The sequence below is a fragment of the Lithobates pipiens genome, unplaced genomic scaffold (genome assembly GCF_037356315.1).
Source record: "Lithobates pipiens isolate NorthernLeopardFrog02 unplaced genomic scaffold, aLitPip1_a1.2 Scaffold_8, whole genome shotgun sequence".
In the NCBI taxonomy this organism is placed as follows: domain Eukaryota; kingdom Metazoa; phylum Chordata; class Amphibia; order Anura; family Ranidae; genus Lithobates; species Lithobates pipiens.
In genome coordinates this window covers 287,821,658-287,843,718 of record NW_027507903.1, presented here as the reverse complement: position 1 = coordinate 287,843,718, position 22,061 = coordinate 287,821,658, and the positions used below count along the sequence as shown (strand labels likewise).

The window sequence follows — 22,061 nt, the reverse complement described above, 5'->3', positions numbered from 1 at the left end:
ATAATGGGTAAAAATCAAAATGCATAAAGAAAATTTTATTACACAGAGATGTTCCATTGTATTTACAATGTGATAATTGACCCATAAAAAAATAAAAAAAAATAAAAAAAATAAAAACACAACACTAAGAAAAAAATCTCCAGGACCCTTCCTTGGGCCTTTCGGAAACACAAAAGAATCAGATTGATGAATTGCAGCAGTTTATTTCAGGTAACGCCTGATAGCATGAACCATATCCAAGGTGTAAAGAGCCTTGTCCCCCGCATAAGGCTTAGGGCAAAAAGACTGCAACAGAATGTCCTGGCTGAGATGGAATGAAGAAACCACCTCAGGTAAAAAAAGGACAGCTGAGGCTGTAAAAACACCATGAAGCATGGCAAAGCACCAGGAACAGTTCCTTAGAGGAAAGGGCAGCCAATTCTGAAACTCTGCAAGCGGAAATAATGGTAATCATAAAAATAACCTTCAGTCAGAAGGACTAAATGGGATATCCGACATAGGCTCAAAAATTACGATTTCTGTAATGCAACATGCAAGATAAACATCCTGGGTCCACCATTGTTGGCAGAGTTCCACAAAACCTCTGGGTGAAGATCCTACTTCTCTTGTTAAAGGCCAAAAAAAATGTTGCCTTCCAATTTCCCTTGCCTGGAATATAGATGGTGGACACAGCGGGAACTTAAACATTGGGCCAAGACCAGATGAGGACCATTTTCCTGCATCCATGATATTATTTATGCCATTATTGTAGCATTGTCCTACTGAACCCTTACAGGGAGACCCTGCAGCTGCACTGAACAATGTAGCAGGGCAAGGCAAATCCCCCTAAATTCCAGGATGTTGAAGGGGCAACAACATCTCCTGCAGTAATTAAAAAGTGCCTGGAACGAGAGATTGTCCACAATGCCACACCAGCCCAGCAGACTGGCACCCAACTAGAGAATTCATCAGGAGATCCACAAGTCCAGTGACAGTTTCAGGTTGAGGTATACTAGGACAAACAACTGCTTCTTCCTTTCCCATGCCTCCAAGGCATTCCACTGGAGGGAACCTGGAGTGAAACTGGGCAAAGGGCACTGCCTTGAAGGAGGCTACCATCTTTCCCAGAACCCACATAAAGTGAATCAAGGGATTTGTCAGCATCTTGAGCAAGTAACCCCAAATCCCCAGAGCAAGATATTTGTCCAGAGGAAGGATCATTCTTGCCTGGATGGAATTTAAGACCAGGCCTAAAGATTCCAACCTCTGGGCTAGTATTAAGGCCAACTTATCCAAGTTGAGAACCCCTCCAAACCTGTCCAGAGTGTGCACGGTGTATGGAAGAGCCTCAGGACCAGAGCCAAGACCTTAGTAAACAGTCTGGGAGAAGTGGACAGGCCAAACATAAGGGTCAAACGGAAAATGCCTGCCCACCACAAGCCACATAAACCTTTGGGGCAATGGAAAGATCAAAAACGTAGAGTTAAGCATCTCTGCTATCCACCAACGCCAGCAAACCTCAATGGTGGAAAGAGGCCACCTACTGACTACAGCAATTCTATCTGTAAACATAGAAACTTAAGTCTCTTGAGGTCCAAGATGGGACGAACATCTCTATTCGGTTTTGGAACAGTGAAAGGTTTGAGTAGAAGCCACAAAACCTTTCACCCTCTGGAACAGTAATGAATACGCCTTGAGATTGAGAGAAGCATGAAGAACACAGGGGAAAGGCTCTGAAATTCCAGCTTGTAGCTGCGAGCTACTATGTTGCACACCCACTCATCCATAATCTCCTTAACAAATTTCCACGAAGGCCTGCAAATGTCGCCCCTCCCAACCGAGCAAGTGGGGGAGCTCCTTTATTTGTCCCTTGGCTTAGAGGGCTTTGGAAAACATGTCTTCTTTCGGAATGGAGACAGTCACTTGGACTTTTTTTTAACCTGTAATGCCACGTACACACGACCGGATTTTGAGGGACTAGGTCCGACTGACTTTTGGCAGAGTTCCGACGGACTTTCCAAATGAACGGACTTGGCCACACACAATCACACCAAAGTCTGACGGATTTGAACGTGATGACGTACGACCGAACTAGAATAAGGAAGTTCATAGCCAGTAGCCAATAGCTGCCCTAGCGTCGTTTTTTTATCCGTCAGACCAGCATACACACGAACGGATTCCTCAGTCTGGCGGAGTTCTGGTGGGAAAATTTAAAACATGTTCTATTTCTAAACTCCGCCGGATTTTTGGCAAGCAAAGGTCCGATGGAGCCCACACACGATTGAATTGTCCGATGGACTCGTTCCGTCGGACCTTTGCTGTCAAAAAGTCCAGTAGGGTGTACGCGGCATAAGAGTACTTTTATCCATGGTCACCTTCTGGATGTAATCACTCAACCCAGGACCAAAAAAACATTCAACACAATCCAAATCCTAGACAGTCCTGACAACTGGGAAAAAACTCAGAGGCATTTTTGGTCTGCGATAAACACTATGCTGAGATGCCTAAGGAGTAAATCCATCGGATTAGGATTTTTCTGTGTCCCCTTCAACCGTCTTCCACTATCTGGTCCTCCACTGGTCACTACTCCGTTTATAGGGAGGAATGCTTCTGTTGCAATCAAGGTGGTCTATGCCCGCAAATATTCAGGTAAAGCTGCTATTCCCAGGGATAGCAGATAGCAAAGATATCGGATAGATGGAGGGAGTCAGAGCCACATGGAACATATGGACTCCCAGGAGATTTATTTATTTTTGAAATCCCATGGCGTGCGAAACGCACTCAAAAACTTCACCCGGTGCCAAAAAAAAGTGCACGCACAAAGAGTGAAAACACAAAAAAGTGCAATGGGTACACAAACCCCCTGAAAATCAGAGGGCCTTGCCCTGAATCCCCCAGGGCGTTAGACTCCTGACAGGGACAAGGGTACTTAAAACATGGTCCATCTGGCCGCAACCAGACAGATCACTTTCTCTGGAAGGTCTACCGAAACAGACCCACCCAAGTACTAGGTAGGGCTGCCCTGAAAGGGAGACCCCATGAGAGGATGAACTAAGCCAGAAGGCCATGTCCACCCCCTCCCAAGACTTTTAGGGCAGGCCCGAGGACCTGCTACCCTACTCATCACATGTGCAGTGTACAACATAAAAATACAAAAAAACGTGACAAAGTGCAGGAGGAATAAGTGGAGAGGAGAGTGAAAAGGTGGCCATTGTGCAACACAGTGGCCAGGAATAAAAAAAATTTAAAAAAATTCCTCAGGTCCCAGCCAAAAGGCCCGGCCCAGAAGGCAGGTGCTAAAAAAAAATAAAAATAAAAATAAGAAATAGTGTGTATATGGTGCAGTGACTCTGGTGCCTCAAATCAAAGTGACCCTCACTCACATTAATTTTTCGGCACCTGGACTGCCACTCAAGGGGCACATACAGCATAGGCTTTCAGGACCGCCCTGACCAAAAGCCCAGACCACAGCAGCCCCCACTCCAGTCAGGAAGGCATGAAATTCAGGGAGCTTGGCGAGTCCCCTTTACCATCAGGCACCATCGTCGCTCCCATCACTCCTTCCAAATTCGATTCAGAAATACTAAGCGTTCCTCCCCTGCATGTAGGAGAGGACTCAATGTTCTCTCACGAAAAACTGTCTGGAGCTAGAGCTACTCCAATCTGGGCCAGAAGGCAAGGGACCTGACCCTCTGGGGTCAGACTGCATGCAGCACTTATCCTCATCAGGAGCACCATTCCAGATGGCTCGGCCCCACTGACACCATCATGGATGTTCAGACACCGGCACTGCCGAACCGCCCTTCCAGGTTCAATGACATCATTGGATTTGCATGTGTCCTCCCCACACTCGGGAGTAACACAGCGGCTCCTCTGGAAACTGATAAGAACAGATACTACACTTGATTTTAACCAAAAGGCCGACTCCCAGGAGATAAATTGTATGCCGGGCTGCGCACAGGTTCCCCCAACCTGATGAAGGTATTTTGGACCCCTCACCCACTACATTCCCCCTCCTTTCTGCTGTTAATGAGACATGGCCTGCTGACATATATATATATATATATATATATATATATATATATATATATATATATATATATATATATATATATATATATATATATATATATATATATATATATATATATATATATATATATATATATATATATATATATAGGGACCCTTGGAAGGAGTGTGCCCCAGACATCAACGGATTTCATCCCGCTTTTTCCTGAGACTTCTTCAGGATGATAAGGTTCTGAAAAAGTGCTGGAAAAAGGGGCAGGAAGAAAAGAGCTCCAAAATAAGGTTACTATAAAGAAAGTCCATGACAGACATAAAATAAATTGTCACGCAAGTATACTTCATTGAAAACAAAGCTCAGACTACTTACAAATCTTCTAGCTGTATAGACTGCGACTTTGGTGAATCTCCCTTACCTGCACATACAGTATAAAAATAAAAAAATATGATTATGGTTTTATTTTATTTTAAAAAGCATATGTCAGGAAAATGTTCTCTCCAATACATAACATTTCTCCAGGTTTTATCCCTTTCAAAGTCCAGGTAAGAACATAAAAATACAGGTTGTCCTGCCAAAAATGCACTCCATTTCTATTTCCTGTTGAAATGGCAACACACAGTTGAAATTACCGTTGCCTTTTAAAGATGTCAGAGGTTAAACTTTTTCCATACATGACCTTACTTTCTTAAAATTACTTGCTCAAAACAGATCAAGCAAAAATTGTGCATGTTTGTTAGTCCTCATGCACACAGATGTTTACACTCCCGAGTCCTGAATCATAAAAGATTTGTCACTTTCCTGCACCCGGTGGAGACACGTACAGCCACCAATACAGGTGAATGGCTATACGCAGCTGGTTGATTTTACAGTGCCTTGAAAAAAAAAAAATATTCACACCCCTTGAAATGTTCCACATTTTGTCATGTTACAACCAAAAACGTAAATGTATTTTTATTAGGATTTTATGTGATAGACCAACACAAAGTGGCACACAATTGTGACGTGGAAGGAAGATAAATTACTTTCAATTTTTTTTACAAATAAATATCTGAAAAGTGGGGAGCGTGCATTTGTAATCAGCCCCCTTTACTATGATACCCCTAACTAAAATCTAGTGGAACCAAGCTTTGAACATCTCACGGAGCACTGTTCATTCCATCATGCAAAAATGGAAAGAGTTCGGCACAACTGCAAATAGTAGAAGACTTTGTGGTTGAAACGCATAGGGCCTGCATTCTTTTGCTCCCCATATTGCTTTTTCTTTTATGCATCACGTGATTTTTATGCTTTATCACCATTTGTTTGGCGTTTTAATAATACTTTTTCAACAAACCCTTACCGGTTGATCTACACATGTGGAGCGCCTCCATGTTTTTTTCTTTTTTATGTTTGAGCTTTGTCGAGCTGTCCTAAAGACCAATCTTTGAAAGATGGAATCTGGGCTATCCACCTTGAGCTACGAATTTGGAATCGGGGACCTCTGACGGTAGGGATCAAATCCATTTTAGAGGAGGACGTCATCCGGCAGGATGCCTATCATCTGTGGCTATTGTAGCCGTTTAAGCTTGCATGATGCATTGCCGTAGGGTAGATGTGTCCAACATTCATGGTAAGCGTACCCATCCATGTGCCTGTTAGCTATAGCAGTCTGATACAAGATCTACTGTGTTTGTGGATGCTGGAAGATTTGATCCTCTAAAAGTGGACGGATACTAGTGGACATTTACTTTTGGACTCCTTGTCACTGTTGCCATTTTTTCATTCTTACATTTTTGTGCACACTAATTTTATTTTTATTTCTTTATTGTTTCACCATTATCTTACCATGGGCCAAGAGGCCCATGGTAACTCTGAAGCAGCTGCAGAGATCCACAGCTCAGGTGGGAGAATCTGTCCACAGGACAACTATTAGTCGAGCACTCCACAAAACTGGCCATGTGGAAGAAGGTGTTCTGGTCAGATGCAACCAAAATTTTACTTTTTGGCCTAAAAGCAAAAAACACTATGTGTGGTGGAAAACTAACACTGCACATTATCCTGAACATACCATCCCCACCGTTAAAAGTGGTAGTGGCAGCATCATGTGGAGATGCTTTTCTTCAGCAGAGACAGGGAAGCTGGTCAGAGTGGATGGGAAGATTGATGGAGCCAAATCCAGGGCAATCTTAGAAGAAAACTTGTTAGAGTCTGCAAAAGACTTGAGACTGGGGCAGAGGTTCGCCTTCCAGCAGGACAACGAACCTAAACATACAGCCAGAGGTACAATGGAATGGTTTAGATCAAAGTATATTCATGTGTTGGAATGGCCCAGCCAAAGTCCAGACCTAAACCCAATTGAGAATCTGTGGCAAGACTTGAAAATTGGTGTTCACAGACGCTCTCTCCATCCAATCGGACAGAGTTTGATCTATTTTGCAAAGAATGGGCAAAAATTTCACTGTCTATATGTGCAAAGCTGGTAGATATACCCAAAAAGACTAGCAGCTGTAATTGCAGCGAAAGGTGGTTCTACAAAGTATTGACTCGGGGGGGCTGAATACAAATGTATCCCACACTTTTCATTTTTTTTTTTTTTTTTTTTTTTTTTACAAATAACACAATTTATCATTTTCCTTCCCCTTCACAATTGCGTGCCAATTTGTGCTGGTCTATCACAAAAAATCCCAATATAATACATTTACGTTTTTGGTTGCAACATGTCAAAATGTGGAAAATTTCAGGGCACTGTAAATGCTGATGGCTTCTGCATACGGGGTAATTAGTGAAACATGGAGGTGGATAGTTTAGTGAAGAATGCCATAAACACAGATAAATGCCTACGTCTACAAGCAGCTGGTCATGTACAGCCAGTCCCTTGTATTACTATGTACATTTTACAATTTAAGTCTCGAATGTAAACGTAAATGTCTGTGTGCATAATCAAAGTTCAAAAACAAAGGGTTATACATTATCATTCCTTAGGCCTCATGCATACCTGATCTAAAACATGCCTGTTTTACAGGAGTTTGATATTTCGTTTCTGCCTCCAAATGCCCCTCCATGTCCATACACACGCTAGGCGTTTACAGGAGTTTAAAGGAAGTTTGGCAAAAGAAAAATAAAAAAAAATAAAAAAAACACTGATGCACCTAAATGCGGGTAAACGATATTAAATGCGATTAAGCGCAGGTGCAGAAGTAGTTAATATTTTGGCCAATTAAATGAATAAACTACCAAGTGCTTGACACAGCTAAACGCATTAACAAAAATGCGGCTTAGGAGTGTTTTTGAAGCAGCTTTTCCCCTTGCGTTTACAAGAGCCCGAGTGTGCACGAGGCCTTAGATGTGGTAACTGCATCGGTCTTCATCCTTCATATATATTTTTTTCCTTATATTTTTACTTTGTAATCTTGCCAACACCACACTTCCATTCCTTTCATTTCTATACTCTCTTCTCTACGTTATCTGTGGATAGCGTCAAGGTTGTCGCACAGGCTGGACATCAAATATGTGTCTGATCCTCGCCATTGATGGACTAGTAGTTTACAAAATAAAAATGTTATATGCCATCTTTTTAGCCCAAAGGGAAGTGACAAGGACACATGGAGACACTTCATATGGTATTTTTGTTCTTGTGTTTAGATCCATTTCAATAAAACTCAGTCCTGATTCATCAACTGACCTTTTGGGTGATGGGTCACAAAATAACTTCAGGGACATCAGCATGTCTTAGAAGCTTGAATCTTAAGAAAGCAGATCTTCCTTTAAAAAGGAAACTTGTACTGCCATTGATAAAGTGTTTTTAAAAAATGTTGAATGCCTACTATTATAATCCAAAGGCTTCAGTCCAGAATCATGAACTGAACAAGTATGCAAGACAGGTTTCCTGACTTCACTATCTGCACACTTGTTTAGGGGCCAGGCAACAAATATCTTCAGAAGGAGCTCTGTGTCAAGTTCACATATCCCTTGTTAGAAGTTTCCTTTGAGGACAAAGACATTTTTTGTTTTCTCTTACAGCTTTTAATGCAAGACAAGCAACTGATATTACCTGTTGCTGTTTTAACAGGCGACACAAAAGCTTGCAGGCCAGATTCATCACAACTCAGGTTAGACAGATCCAAGCAACGTTTTGGGGTCTCACTGCAAGAAAGAAGTTATAGGAATGTAAATTTAGATTATTAACTCAGTTAAGCAGTCTTCACATGCAAAATTACACAAATTGAAGAGAACTGTTAAAGTGTAACTAATTTCTAACAAAGAACTTCTCTTAGGGGTTTGTGAATAAACATTTGCTTTGCAAACGTGTCTATGATTCAACAAATCTTTACCAAGATTTGCGTAATGCAGTTATTTACTAGAATCATTGGTGCCAACTAGTGGCAATAATGCAGTATTTTTTCTGAATGAGGCATTGCAGGACAAATACTGCATTATTGCCACTAGATGGAGCGGAAAATCCTAGAGAATAAACCTATTAAGAAAATTATGGTGAATATCATTTGCACAGCAGATTTGCCCTTTTTGTTCTGTTAGAGCTAAAAACGAGGTAGATGGAAAAAAGAAAATAAAAAAAATAAAAAAAAAAAAAAAAAATTATATATTATATTTATTATCATATCATTTCACATCCTTTTCAGCTATCACATGATCCGCTGGCTTTCTCGTGGTCCCGTCTGACAAATGCAGCGGGCACAGCCGAGAATCCCCGGCTGACACTTGGGATAGGAGAGGAGAGGCCGGACCATGTGATCGCTGAGAAGAGCTGTGAAAGGAGGTATAGTTTTAAGGGCGAAGTCCACCTTTTGGGAAAAAATAAACATATGCACCCACATTTGCAAAAAATAAATAAAATCACAACAACCATTTTATTTAGTACTTTATTAGTGCTATTAATAGTTTATTCATTCACAGATAATGTAGCTGTGTGGGCAGAGCTGTGGTAACTAGGGTCTGCTATGTAGCATGTTACACCCTAAAATGTATGGGTGCAACATGTAACATACTATAAAAAGATGGAGTTAGCCCTTAAAAAAGTTTACATTTTAAGTCCAAAGATTACTCAAAACTCCCAAACCCTTATATATGCAGTACATTTTCAGTAGAATAAAATGGCGCCAAGTGTGTTTTTTTTGTCACATGATAATTGTGCTACCGTTGACCACTGTCTACATTTTCGGTATAAAAAAAATCTCTTGTAAACACGGTAAAACGGACGTTTTAAACGTGGGTTTTTTTTTTCTGTCAAGTTAAATCGTTCAGGAGAGGTTGTAAAAACGTCCCGTGCACATTAAGCCTTAAGCCCCATACACACCATCGGACTTTCTGCTGTTTTTTGTCTTCAGATTTAGCAAAACCATGTAGTGCAAGGGCCTGCCTGATTGCATAGAAATTGAAACTCCTAAGGTTTGACCTCATATTATATGGTTTTTGTAAATCTGAAGAAAAAAAATAAATAAAAAATCATCAGAAAATCTGATAGTGCTAGGGGGAGGCGGAATCAAGAGAATGGCAGTGGAAGTTAAATGAAACATTATTGAAGCAAAATGAATATAAGGAGAAATTAGAACAAGAACTGGATGTCTTTTTCTCAACAAATAAAGTAGGAGAAACAACACCTTTCTGTATATGGGAGACACATAAATGTGTCGAGAGGAATATTTCTCTGGGAGCACATAGAAAACATAAATTTAATGAAAAGATTGATAAGCTGCTTAAAGATATTAGGGAATTAGAAATAGTACATAAAAAATAAATCACAAGCACAAGCAGTAGAACAGAAATTAGATGGTTTGCGTGAAAAATTTAATCTCCAACTAATAGAAAAAGCGAAAGCGAAAGCAAAGCTAACTCGAGGGAGGTGGATATTTTATGAATTTGGGATTGCTGGCAAATGCCGTTAGAGAAAATACTACCCGGAACTCAATTACACAAATTAAAAACGCAGAGAGAAGAAATGGTTAATACCTCACAGAATAAAAATAAAGAAAAAAGGACACATATATATTTTCCCTACCATGAAAGAGTATGGAACTTAACAAAAAAATTCATACAATAAGAATAAAAAAAATATATTTCTTTTGCTGGAATTAAAATGAATATAAAGCCACGATGCGAGACACAAGGAGAGACAATATGACCTAGGTCTCTTGAACGATTAAGCTGAGGTGGCAAAAATAAAAAAAAATACCTTGCAGAAAATTGCTCAGGTATTTAAAGAAAACTATAAGAGGCTATAACAGCTGGAAAAGAAACCTACCCTGGCAGAGGACCTAAAAAAACAAAAAAAAAAAAAAAAAAAAAAAGAGAAAAAAGCTAAAGAATATATTGAAAGGACAGAAATGCCAAAGATAACAGGAGATGGCCAGAGAAATTGATGTACCAATTACCCCAGAGGAATTTATAAAGGCATTAAAAATATTGAAATTGGGTAAGGCACCAGGTCCGGATGGATTTACCCTGTCATACTATAAATTGTTTGCGGAGAAATTGGCTCCGAGATTTATAGAAGCCTATAATTCAATACGTGAAGGGAAGCAAATTCCAACAGAAACATTATTGGCACATATAACAGTAATCCCAAAAGGGAAGGATCCTTAATGCCCTAGCTACCGACCTATTTCACTGTTGAATGTGGACCTCAAAGTGTTCACAAAGATATTAGCCATGAGATTGATAAATCTGATTCCGGAATTAATACACCCAGATCAAGTGGGGGTTATCCCTGGGAGAGACGGAAGAGAAAATACACAACCGGTGGTGAATACAATTTACCTGGCACAAAAACTGCACAAGTCAATGGTGCTAGGATACGCGGATGGGGGAAAAGCGTTTGATCGGGTAGATTGGATATTCTTAAAAGCGGTATTACAGCATATAGGCCTGGGGGATGGGATGCTGCGATTTAATTTATATTCAAAACCAAGTGCCAGGGTGAAAGTAAATGATAGTCTTTCTCCATCTTTAACGGAACATGCCAGGGATGTCCCCTTTCACCCCTGATATTCATTTTGACAATAGAACCTTTTTTAAGGAAAATACGTGCCAATGTGAATATTAAGGGGGTGAAAATGGTGACCGGATGGAGGAGGAGGAGGAGGAGGAGGCTGTGCGTGTGTGAGCGAGTGCCTCGCCCTCCCCTCTCTACCCTGCAATGAGTGGCTGCCTGTGACACGGAGCTACCTGGCTGAGCTCAGCGGAAGCCTATGCAAGGTCGGAGCACTCTCGTCCGCCTCTCTGATTATTGGCCCGCCGAGCGGCACGCCTGGAGCCGACTGGCGGCCGTGCAGGGGGGGGGGATGCAGGTGACGTGCCTCTTTTTTTATCCCCCTCCACCGTCCTCTGCTTGAGCGGCCCGCCGGAGAACGGAGGAGAAGCTGGGACTAGAGAAGCGGTGGGAAGAGCCAGTGTCTCCTTAGCCTAAAAAAAGTGTATATCACTATTGACAGCAAGAGAGGCAGAGAAGTATGGTGTGAGAAGGAACTGACGAGCGCTGCATTGTCATATACAGGGTGGTGAGTGACTAATGTCCGATGAAATTGTGAACTGTGAACTGTATATGCCAAGATGTGGAAGGATATTGAGTTTTACAGTCGCTCACCCTCTGCTGCTGATTCTCTGATACTCCTCCAGTGATTCTTTGATATCCCTCCAGTCATTCTTGATAAATTATTTAAATATAGTCTAGAGGAGAGGCTGGGAACGGATCACAGGATAAATCCTAGGCTGTATTTTGGTGCTTGTGGAGTCAACCCTTTCATTACCATTTGGATCTATCCAGACCTATTTGGACTGTATTATAGCCTGTCTAAAATTAGTGTAAAACAATCAGTCGTTTAAAGCCATCAGTGGATATTCAATAATTGAACCCAATAAATTTTTATGTGCTGTGGGAGAAGATAGACGCCATTGTGTGATTGACAAGAAGCAGAGAACTTTGTTCTGTCGTACATTATTTGGTCTCCTTCACTCCCAGTTTGTATTTGTTTGGGACGCTCTCCCTAAAACAAAAAGATTACTATGCTGTCGCACCGTGCGACTAAAGCAAGCCAAGCCGCTGCGGCTGCAAAACTAGAAAAATACGCGCACAACAGTGGGCAGGTACCTAATTAAACTTCCCCCGAAAGGTATTCAACAGGGGCAGCAAGCCCAGACCAATAGGCTGTCAGGTGCCGTGGGAGTTAGGAAAAGCCAGGGGCTAAGTCACCCCCCGATGGTACTGGAAGGAGGAGAGGATGGGGAGCGACTTATGGGTCAGCCCACTGGGGTAGCCTCGGCGGGGGCACCCGGGTTGCCGGGGGGGCCCAAGGCGAGGTGGAACCTGAACCATCATTAAAAGAGGTATTGCTGGCTGTCAACTCCTGTAGAGAATCTTTAGGGGAAATGAGCCCCCAACATGTTACCATTCAGGAGGAACTCTCCTATGTTAGACAAGATATCCAGAAAATACAGGAAAGGACTACAAATCTAGAGGACCAGGTCGGTCAGGTGGAGGATGACTTGGGCCCTTTGATACGGGAGATTAGGACCATGCAAGAGCAGTTAATCAAACAGGAAAATAAACTGGATGAAATGGAGAATAAGATGAGAAGGAAGAACGTTCGGATAGTGGGTTTACCGGAACACTGTGAGGGCCCAGACCCAATAGGTTTCCTAGAGAAATGGTTTGTAGACATTTGGGCAGGGTACCCTATCACCACTTTTTGCCATTGAAAGAGCGCACAGAGTCCCTGTAAGACCCCCCACAAGCTGGAGCCCCTTCAAGACCGTTTCTGGCTAAATTACTACTTTATAAAGACAAAGACTATCACACGTAAAGCTAGAGAAATAGGCAAGATTATGTACAATGGTTCCCGGGTATCGATCTTTCCGGACTTTTCGCCAGAGTTGCAAAAAAGGAGAGCCAAATTTGGGGAAGTGAAGCGGAGACTTCGTCAACTAAATTTGACATATGCATTGTTTTATCCAGCAAGACTATGGGTAAACTCCCCTGAAGGGGCTATAGTCTTTGATACTCCGAAAGGTGCAGAGGACTGGTTGACAACTTTTACCCAGAGACAGTAATATGATTGAACTGCGAAAACTTTTTTCTTTGTTTCCCTTTTTCTCCCTTCCCCCCCCTCCCCCTTTTCTTTTTGGAAGGGGGAAGGGAAAAGAACACTGGGTGTTTACAGTGTTACACTAGAGGAAGGGGGGAGAGGAAGATGGGTAGGGTGAGAGGGAAGTGGACCGCGGGGCACCCCTGGCTGGATGGTGCCAGTTATGGAGGAGTTAGTGTTCTGCATTCCTCTTATGTTTGTTCTTTGATTGGAGTTTGGGGGGGGTCGTTTGGGTGGGGGGAGGGAGGGGAGGAGAGGGGGTGGGGGGGTTAATTCTAAAAGAAGAATAAAGCGGAATGGTTCACGAGTGAGGTGTGCATGGAAAGGTCACGTGAGTAGGCCCCAAGTGATGCCTAGAGAGGCAATGCGAGGAACGTATGAGATGGGTGATGGTAATGAGGGGAGGGAGATAAGGGTAACACACGGAAGGATTACTTGGTATGTAAGGTATAGGGATGAATGGAAAAAGTACACTCAGATTTGGAGCACTAAATAGGATTTATTTAACCACAGTGAAACAAGGGCTAAAAGACACTCAAGACACCCACAAAAAATTTATTAAATTGAATAATAAAAGGTGGGATTCACATATTTTATATAAGCACTATTAGTTTCAATGAGTGAACCTACAATGTCAGGGAAGGGTGGATTTATTTTATATTTTCTTGGAATGTTAGAGGCTTGGGAGACTTGAGGAAAAAGGCAGCGGTTAGGTCGTTGGCCAAGTCACATGGAGCAACGATTCTCTGCCTGCAGGAAACACACTTTACAAATGCCTCTAGTTGACAACTGGGGTGGGCGGAATATCCCATCCAATATCATTCAGTCCATACATCCTTTTCTAGGGGGGTCAGTATTCTGATTAAAGCAGGAACACCCTTTAACTGTTTCCAGGCTAAGTTAGACGAGCAGGGGAGATCTATTTTACCATATATAAAAATATAAGAGAAAATACTGATCATGGGTAATTTGTATATACCACCACCCTTTTCTACAGATATCCTATACGAATTGGTCGAGTTTGTGTTAGATAAGCTGGGAGTCCCACTAATAGTGATGGGAGATTTTAATATGGTTATGGATAAAACGATGGATAGACTCCCCCATGGGGTACAACAGAGGGTCGCTTACCCCAGTTTGAGAGAAATGGGCCTGAAGGATCTTTGGAGAATTCAGGACCCAAAAACTCGATCTCTCTCGTGCTTTTCTACTACACACTCGAGTTTGTCAAGGATAGATTTGATTATGGGGAATGATGAGGCGATGGCATTAGTAAATAAGATAAAATACTTGCCAAGAGGATTTTCAGACCACTCAGGAATGACAGCCTCTAGTTTTAGGGGAGGAAAATCACTTCCAGAAGTGGAGAATTAGTCCCTCTTGGCTGGAGCTCATGGGAGAACCAAAGGAAGTGCTAATGGCATTAAGAGAATATTTAGATCTGAACACGGGCACGGCCTCGCCAGGTATTGTGTGGGATACCCTGAAGGCTTACCTTCAGGGTCTCCTGATACAACAGATCTCAAAAATCAAAAAACAATCTAGGGAAAGGGAAGAAAATGCTTCAAAGAGAGTGATATATCTAGAGGACCAGTACATTAAGGACCCGACATCTGACAACCTGGGGGTATAGTTGGATGCCCAGCAGGAATATCGTCTTATAATGATGGGGAAAGCAGAAAACAAATATATCTTTCAGAAACAAATAGCATTTGGGGAAGGTAAAAGGGTAGGACGGATGTTGGCACACCTAGTGAGAACAAGCTCATCACCATCTATGGTACCAAGGATTAGCTCGGTAGAGGGGAGGACATTGACAGACAAGACAGCTATATTGGAAAGGTTTAGGTCCTATTATGAGGCTCTATATCATTCCCAGCAGGATGAGGAAGGGGAGTGAATCGACAAATTTTTTGAGTCATTGAGAATGCCTTACTTCTCTAAGGAAGATAGTGCCGCTCTGGACAGCCCTATAACGCTGGAAGAAATCCAGTGTACTGTACAGGAAATGGCGGGACAAAAAGGCCCCAGGCCCCGACGGCCTGCCGGTGGAGGTCTAGCGACATTTTGGTGAGATACTAAATCCGGAACTGCTGAAAGTTTTAAAACGGGGCGATATTAAAAGGGGAGCTTCCTCCATCTATGATGGAATCAACTATAATAGTAATCCCGAAGGAAAATAAAGACCCTCTCGATCCCTCTTCATATAGACCCATTTCTCTATTGAATATAGCTGTAAAGATCTTGGCGAAGGTCTTGGTGGCTAGATTAAACGGAGTGATAGAGAAACTCATCCACCCTGATCAATCGGGGTTTATCCCTGGTAGATCCACGAGTATAAAAATAAGGCGGGTGTATTTAAATCTTCAGATACCAGTGGATGGAGACGGTCAGAGAGCGGTTCCATCGTTGGATGCCAAGGCCTTCGACACTCTAGAATGGAGATATTTGTGGAGAGTCTTGAAAGAATTCCAGATCGGACCGACATTTATAAAATGGGTAAAAATGTTGTATAGATCCCCCGTAGCAAGGGTAAAAATAAATAACGATAGCTCTGTTGGGTTTAGATTGAGGAGGGGTACGAGACAGGGGTGTCCTATGTCGCCTCTTTTGTTTGCCATGGCATTTGAACCCCTGGCCGTGTCCATCAGACTAAATGCAGGGAGATAAAAGGGTATAGGAGAGGGGAGGAGGAAGAGAAAATTATACTATTTGCAGACGATCTTCTTCTGCTTCTCGGAGATATACAGAACTCAATAGGGGAAGTAATGTATAGAATTAAAAACTTGGGAGAACTTTCAGGATTAAGGATAAATTGGGGAAAATCCTGTTTACTACCAGTTAACCCCCTGGATAGCCCCCTTCCCAGAGAGGTTGCTCGTCTGCAAATAGTAAGCCAAATGAAATATTTGGGCATTTATATTACTAAAGACCCCAAACAGTATATAGTGAATAATTTAGCTCCATTGCTATTTAAATTTAAGGGAAAATCAACATTTGGAAGAAACTTCCTCTATCAGCAGCAGGCCGAGGTAATTTAATTAAAATAATACTTTTGCCACAACTTATGTACATTTTACACAATTTCCCAATATGGATCTATAAGAAATGGTTTTACAAGATAGACTCCATGTTCAGAGAATTGATTTGGAAGGGGGGGTCAAGCGCAGATTAGTTTAAAAACTTTACAATGTCCAAGTAATGAAGGGGGTGTGGCAATCCCCCACCCATTCAACTACTTTTTAGCAGCCCAGTTGCAACACCAGGTAAGAGGGGACATAGAGAGTAATGGACGAGGAAAGAGAACAATCCTTGAACAATTTCTTGGTAGGTCAGTGGTAGAAGCATTGGAGGCAGGGATCTTTATGCAAGACATTCCTACACTTGGTCTAATTATAAAAGGTGTGGGAAACATCCAAAGGAATATTGGGGTATAGGGGGATTTACTAAATATTCTCCCCTATGGGCCAATAATAAGTTGGGCGAGTTACAAAAAATAGGACAAATCAAGGAATGGGAAAGAAGAGGTATAAAGTCTATCCACCAGATTTACCAAAATAGTAATCTGAAATCCTTTCAGGAATTAAGGGATCAGTTTGCAATACCAAAAAAAATGTTTTTTTTTTGAAGATATCTGCAGGTCAGACACGCGTTGGAAAAAGAGTTTGAGAAGGACGCAATAAAATGGTGTGAGATACCAGTAATACAGGAAATACTGCGAGTGAAATCGAGGAAAGGACTAATATCCAAAACTTATGCAAGTATACATAAGATGTCTCGGGCTATATCACAGGAGCAAGTGTATAGGAAGAAATGGGAAATAGATGTGGGAAATCTCTCGGAAGCCCAATGGGAGAGGGTTCTTGAGTTGGCGCCGTGGGTATCCCTCTCTTCATCTCAAAAAATGTCCCACTTATTTCTATTGTATAGAGCATACTATACGCCCAAGAGACTTTTTGTTCGGTCGAAGGCAGAACTCTTTATGCCCTAGATGTGGAAGGATGGAAGGAGATATGATACACATGTTTTGGAGGTGCCCCAAGCTGCATCGCTACTGGAGGGAGGTTGTGGAAATAATAACCCAGGTATTTGAGACGGTGATAGATAGGGAACCCTTGGGGTGTGTACTGGGATGGATAGACGGAGGATGTGATCCCAAAAAGGTACTAACTTAGCAAAAATTAGATGCCTTTTCCAGGCTAGGAAACTTATAGCTCAGAAATGGCAATCCTCGTCCCCCCCCCCCCCCCCAGAAGTGGAGAGTGGGTGCAGAATATGAATGGCGTAGTCCTTAACCACTTGCCGACCGCCGCACGACGATGTACGTCGACAGAATGGCACGGGCAGGCATATGGGCGTACCTGTACGTCCCTGCCTACCCGCGGGTGGGGGGCCCGATCGGGCCCCCCCCCCCCCCGGTGCCTGCGGCGGTCGGTATTCGTTCGGGAGCGATCCGGGATGAGGGGGCGGCCATATATTCATGGCCACCCCCTCGCGATCACTCCCGACGAATGGAAATGCTCCGTGACATCACTTCCTCTCCTGTAATGTAAACACAGGAGAGGAAGTGATGTAATCTCTCCTCCGTGTCGGTATTTTTCGTTCCGACACCGAGGAGAGAGGATCGGTGAGTTGCACCAACACGACACTACACAGTAGAACATGCCAGGCACACTCACACCCCCCCGATCACCCCCCCAATTACCCCTGCCCCCCAGTCACAGTGACACCAATGTCATTTATTTTTTTTTTTTGCATTGGTGTCATTTGTGACTGTAATAACTGTTAGGGCAGTTAGGGTTAGCCCCCTTTAGTTCTAAGGTACCCCCCTAACCCCCCCAATAAAGGTTTAACCCCGTGATCACCCCCCGTCGCCAGTGTCACTAAGGCTGGGTTCACATTGCAGCGGTTTATGAGAACGGATGTGATTCGCACCGCACTGCAGTGCAAATCACATCCGATCTCTGTGCGATTCGAGTTCAGCCATACAGATAGTATGGCTGAATTTGCGTCGCACCCGCCGCAAATTCGCACGGGACCCTTTTTTTGGTCCGCAGCAGAATCGGATCGCATGGGTGTTCACACCATGCGATCCGAGTTTGCAGATCGCACTGCGATATGCGAACTGATCTGGGGGTGTCATTAACATTTCACTGACACTCCCAGCAGTTCGCATAGGGCAGTGTGAACTGCCGCCGGGAGGCATGCGATGCGGGAACCCGCCGCGGATTCGTGGCGTTCCTGCATCGCTCCAGTGTGAACCCAGCCTAATAAGCAATCGTTTTTCTGATCGCTGTATTAGTGTCACAGGTGACGCTAGTTAGGCAGGTAGGTATTTAGGTTCGCCGCAGCTTTTTATAGCGCCAGGGACCCCCATATACTACCGCATAAAGCCCCCTGATTGCCCCCTAGTTAACCCTTTCACCAGTGATCACCATATAACTGTTACAGGTGACGCTGGTTGGTTAGTTATTTTTTTATAGTTTCAGGGCACCCGCCATTTATTACCTAGTCTCACTAGTGTACCCCTAAATTTAGGGGTGTCTACTTTCCAAAATGGGTCATTTGGGGGGGGTTTGTGCCATCTTGGCATTTTATGGCCTTCAAAACTGTAACGCCCTTAGAAAGCCTGAAGGCGGTGCTTGGTTTTCGGGGCCCCGTACGCGGCTAGGCTCCCAAAAAGTCCCACATATGTGGTATCCCCGTACTCAGGAGAAGCAGCAGAATTTATTTTGGGGTGTCATTTCACATATGCCCATGGCATGCGTGAGCAATATATCATTTAGTGACAACTTTGTGAAAAAAAAAAAAAAAGTTTGTAATTTTCCCGCAACTTGTGGCAAAATATAAAATATTCCATGGACTCAACATGCCTCTCAGCAAATAGCTTGGGGTGTCTACTTTCTAAAATGGGGTCATTTGTGGGGGTTTTGTGCCATCTTGGCATTTTATGGCCTTCAAAACTGTAATAGGTAGTGAGGAGTGAAGTCAAATATTTACGCCCTTAGAAAACCTGAAGGCGGTTCTTGGCTTTCGGGGCCCCGTATGCGGCTAGGCTCCCAAAAAATCCCACACATGTGGTATCCCCGTACTCAGGAGAAGCAGCAGAATTTATTTTGGGGTGTCATTTCACATATGCCCATAGCATGTGTGAGCAATATATCATTTAGTGACAACTTTGTGTAAAAAAAAAAAAATTTTTTTTTGTCATTATTCAATCGCTTGAGGCAAAAAAAATAAAATATTCAATGGGCTCAACATGCCACTTATCAATTTCCTTAGGGGGTCTACTTTCCAAAATGGGGTCATTTGGGGGGGGTTTTGTACTGCCCTGCCATTTTAGCACCTCAAGAAATGAGATAGGCAGTCGTAAACTAAAAGCTGCGTAAATTCCAGAAAACGTACCTTAGTTTGTAGATGTGACAACTTTTGCGCAAACCAATAAATATACAGTTATTGACTTTTTTTTTACCAAAGACATGTGGCTAAATACATTTTGGCCTAAATGTATGACTAAAATTGAGTTTATTGGATTTTTCTAATAACAAAAAGTAGAAAATATCATTTTTTTTCAAAATTTGCGGTCTTTTTACGTTTATATCGCAAAAAATAAAAATCGCAGAGGCAATCAAATACCATCAAAAGAAAGCTCTATTTGTGGGAAGAAAAGGACGCAAATTTTGTTTGGGTATGACCGCGCAATTACCAGTTAAAGCAGCGCAGTGCCAAATTGTAAAAAGACCTCTGGTCATTGACCAGCAAAATGGTCCGGCCTGAAAGTGGTTAAAGAGGGATTCCACCAAAAAAAAAAAAAAAATATTAAAAGCCAGCAGCTATAAATACTACAGCTGCTGACTTTTAATAAATGGACACTCACCTGTCCCGGGTTCCAGCGATGCCGGCAGCCGAGGCCGATCGATCGCTCGGCTCTCGGCTGCTGTAGTCACCATTCTAGGTGAGGGAATCAGGAAGTGAAGCGAATCGGCTTCACTTCCCGGTTCCCTACTGCGCATGCGCGAGCCGCGCAATAAAAAATCTCTGCGCCGTCACTGGGACCCGTGTGTGTCCCAGCAGACAGCGCGGCAGGGCAGGAAATGGCGTAGACTCCCACGGGAGTCTATGCCCGGAAGTGGGTGAAAATACCTGTCTTTGACAGGTATCTCCACCCCCCTCCCCCCTGAAAGGTGTCAATTGTGACACCGGAGGGGGGGAGGGATCCGATCAGCGGAGGTTCCACTTTAGGGTGGAATCCCGCTTTAAGGAAAGGGTAATATATATATATATAAAAGACAGGGAGGTATAAAAAAAGTTTGATAAGATCTGGAAGATGTGGTGCAAGAAAATGAACAATGGTATCTATACCTAAGTGGAAGGGTTGTTGGCTAGGGAAATAGTGTAAGGAGAATGTTGGTGTGAATGGGTAGGATGGATGAAGGTAGGGAATGGAAAGGAGTAAAAGGGTTGTGTGGAATTTTTATTGTTCTTACCTAAATCTGTATGGCAACGTTGTAAGTTTTTGTATGCTTTGTTAAAAGTGAAAAGAAATAGAGATAAAAAGTAAAAAAAATAAGGTGCCCAAAAAAAAAAAAAAAAAAGGGGGGGTGAAAAAAATAAATAAATAAAAAAATAAAAATAAAGAAGAACAGAAGTTGGTGGCTTATGCAGATAATTAGATTTTTTTTGTAACTGCCCCAATTACGTCTCTTCCATCTTTATTGATGGAGTTACGAGAATATGGGAAAATATCTAATTTCAAAGTAAATTATGGAAAATCAGAAGCAATGTGGATAGAAATAAATTCATCCCATCTACAAGCGATATCCACACAATTCGATTTTAGATGGACGAATTCATATATAAGCTACTTAGGAACATAAATGTCAAAAAAAAAAAAAAAAAAAAAATCGGAATGAGCTGTTCGAACTCAATTATATCCCATTGTGATCTTCAGAAATGGGACAAAGATTTCCACGTGGTTTGGGAGATCTAATATTATCAAGATGAATGTGATGCCAAGACTCCTATACTTAATACAGACTATACTAATTAAGATCCCCCTAAGCTTTTTAAAGGATCTTAGATCAAGATTCTTGAAGTTTATTTGGGCTGGGAAACCAGCAAGAGTACGTCGAAATATCTTAGTACTCCCCAAAGGAAAAGGAGGTATAGGACTCCCAGATCCAATAAAATATCATGAAGCCTCACATTTAGCTAGAGTAGTGGAATGGTGTAGGCTTAAAAAAGATAAGTCTTGGATACAGACAGAACAAGCAGTGACAGATATCCCACTGGAAGGACTAATGTGGATCCCAGACACAGAGGTGCCAATAGGAGTAAGAAAACATCCAACAATAGGCGAGACAATACAAACAATTAAAAAAGTATTTAGAAAACCATCTATCCTCGAGAAATCCTAGTCCGCTCCTCCCAATCCTGGGTACTCCAACATTTGAATCGGGAACAGATCCAAAATTTAAAACAATACGAGAGAGGCATTAGCAGAATGTGTAATTTTTCGCTAGAAAATCGGTTAATGACAAAAAAAATAAAAAAAAGACATTGAAAAAGAAACATCAGAGTTAGATCCTTTCAGAATGAGGCAATTAGAAGCTTTTATTAGATCTAAATCAAAAAGGTATATGTAGAAATAAGGGCACTGACTGAGTTTGAGGAGATCTGTTTGAAAGGAGATGTACATGTGAAATTTATGGAAAAAAAAAAAAAAAAAAAAGGAGGGAAAAATAAAGAATTTATATAAAAAAAAAAAAAAAAAAAAAAATAAAAAAAATCTGATAGTGTGTATGGGCATTTAGAGTACAAGTAAACGACGGCCCTTGAATTAATGTCCTTTCTTTGGTGTGCACAGCGATACCCAATATGTGTGGCACAAGTGTTGCTTAATACGCATGTGCTCATACTTACTTTTCTGTGTATGTGTTTTTTTTTTAAAAATGTGTATCGCTATTCCCGAAAAA

The 22,061-nt window shown here is 42.2% G+C and overlaps 1 protein-coding gene across 4 annotated transcripts in view; it reads right to left on the bottom strand.

Moving 5' to 3' along the window:
• The window catches only part of CDC25C (cell division cycle 25C), an 85,440-nt gene that overhangs the window by 37,877 nt on the left and 25,502 nt on the right, over positions 1 to 22,061 (bottom strand). For all 4 annotated transcript variants that reach the window (XM_077472340.1, XM_077472339.1, XM_077472342.1 and 1 more), the window contains exons 3-4: positions 8,040 to 8,131; positions 4,379 to 4,424 (exon numbers count right to left, since the gene is read on the bottom strand). In XM_077472340.1, coding sequence (XP_077328466.1) covers positions 4,379 to 4,424; positions 8,040 to 8,131 — 138 coding nt within the window. The remainder of the gene's footprint in view (positions 1 to 4,378; positions 4,425 to 8,039; positions 8,132 to 22,061) is intronic.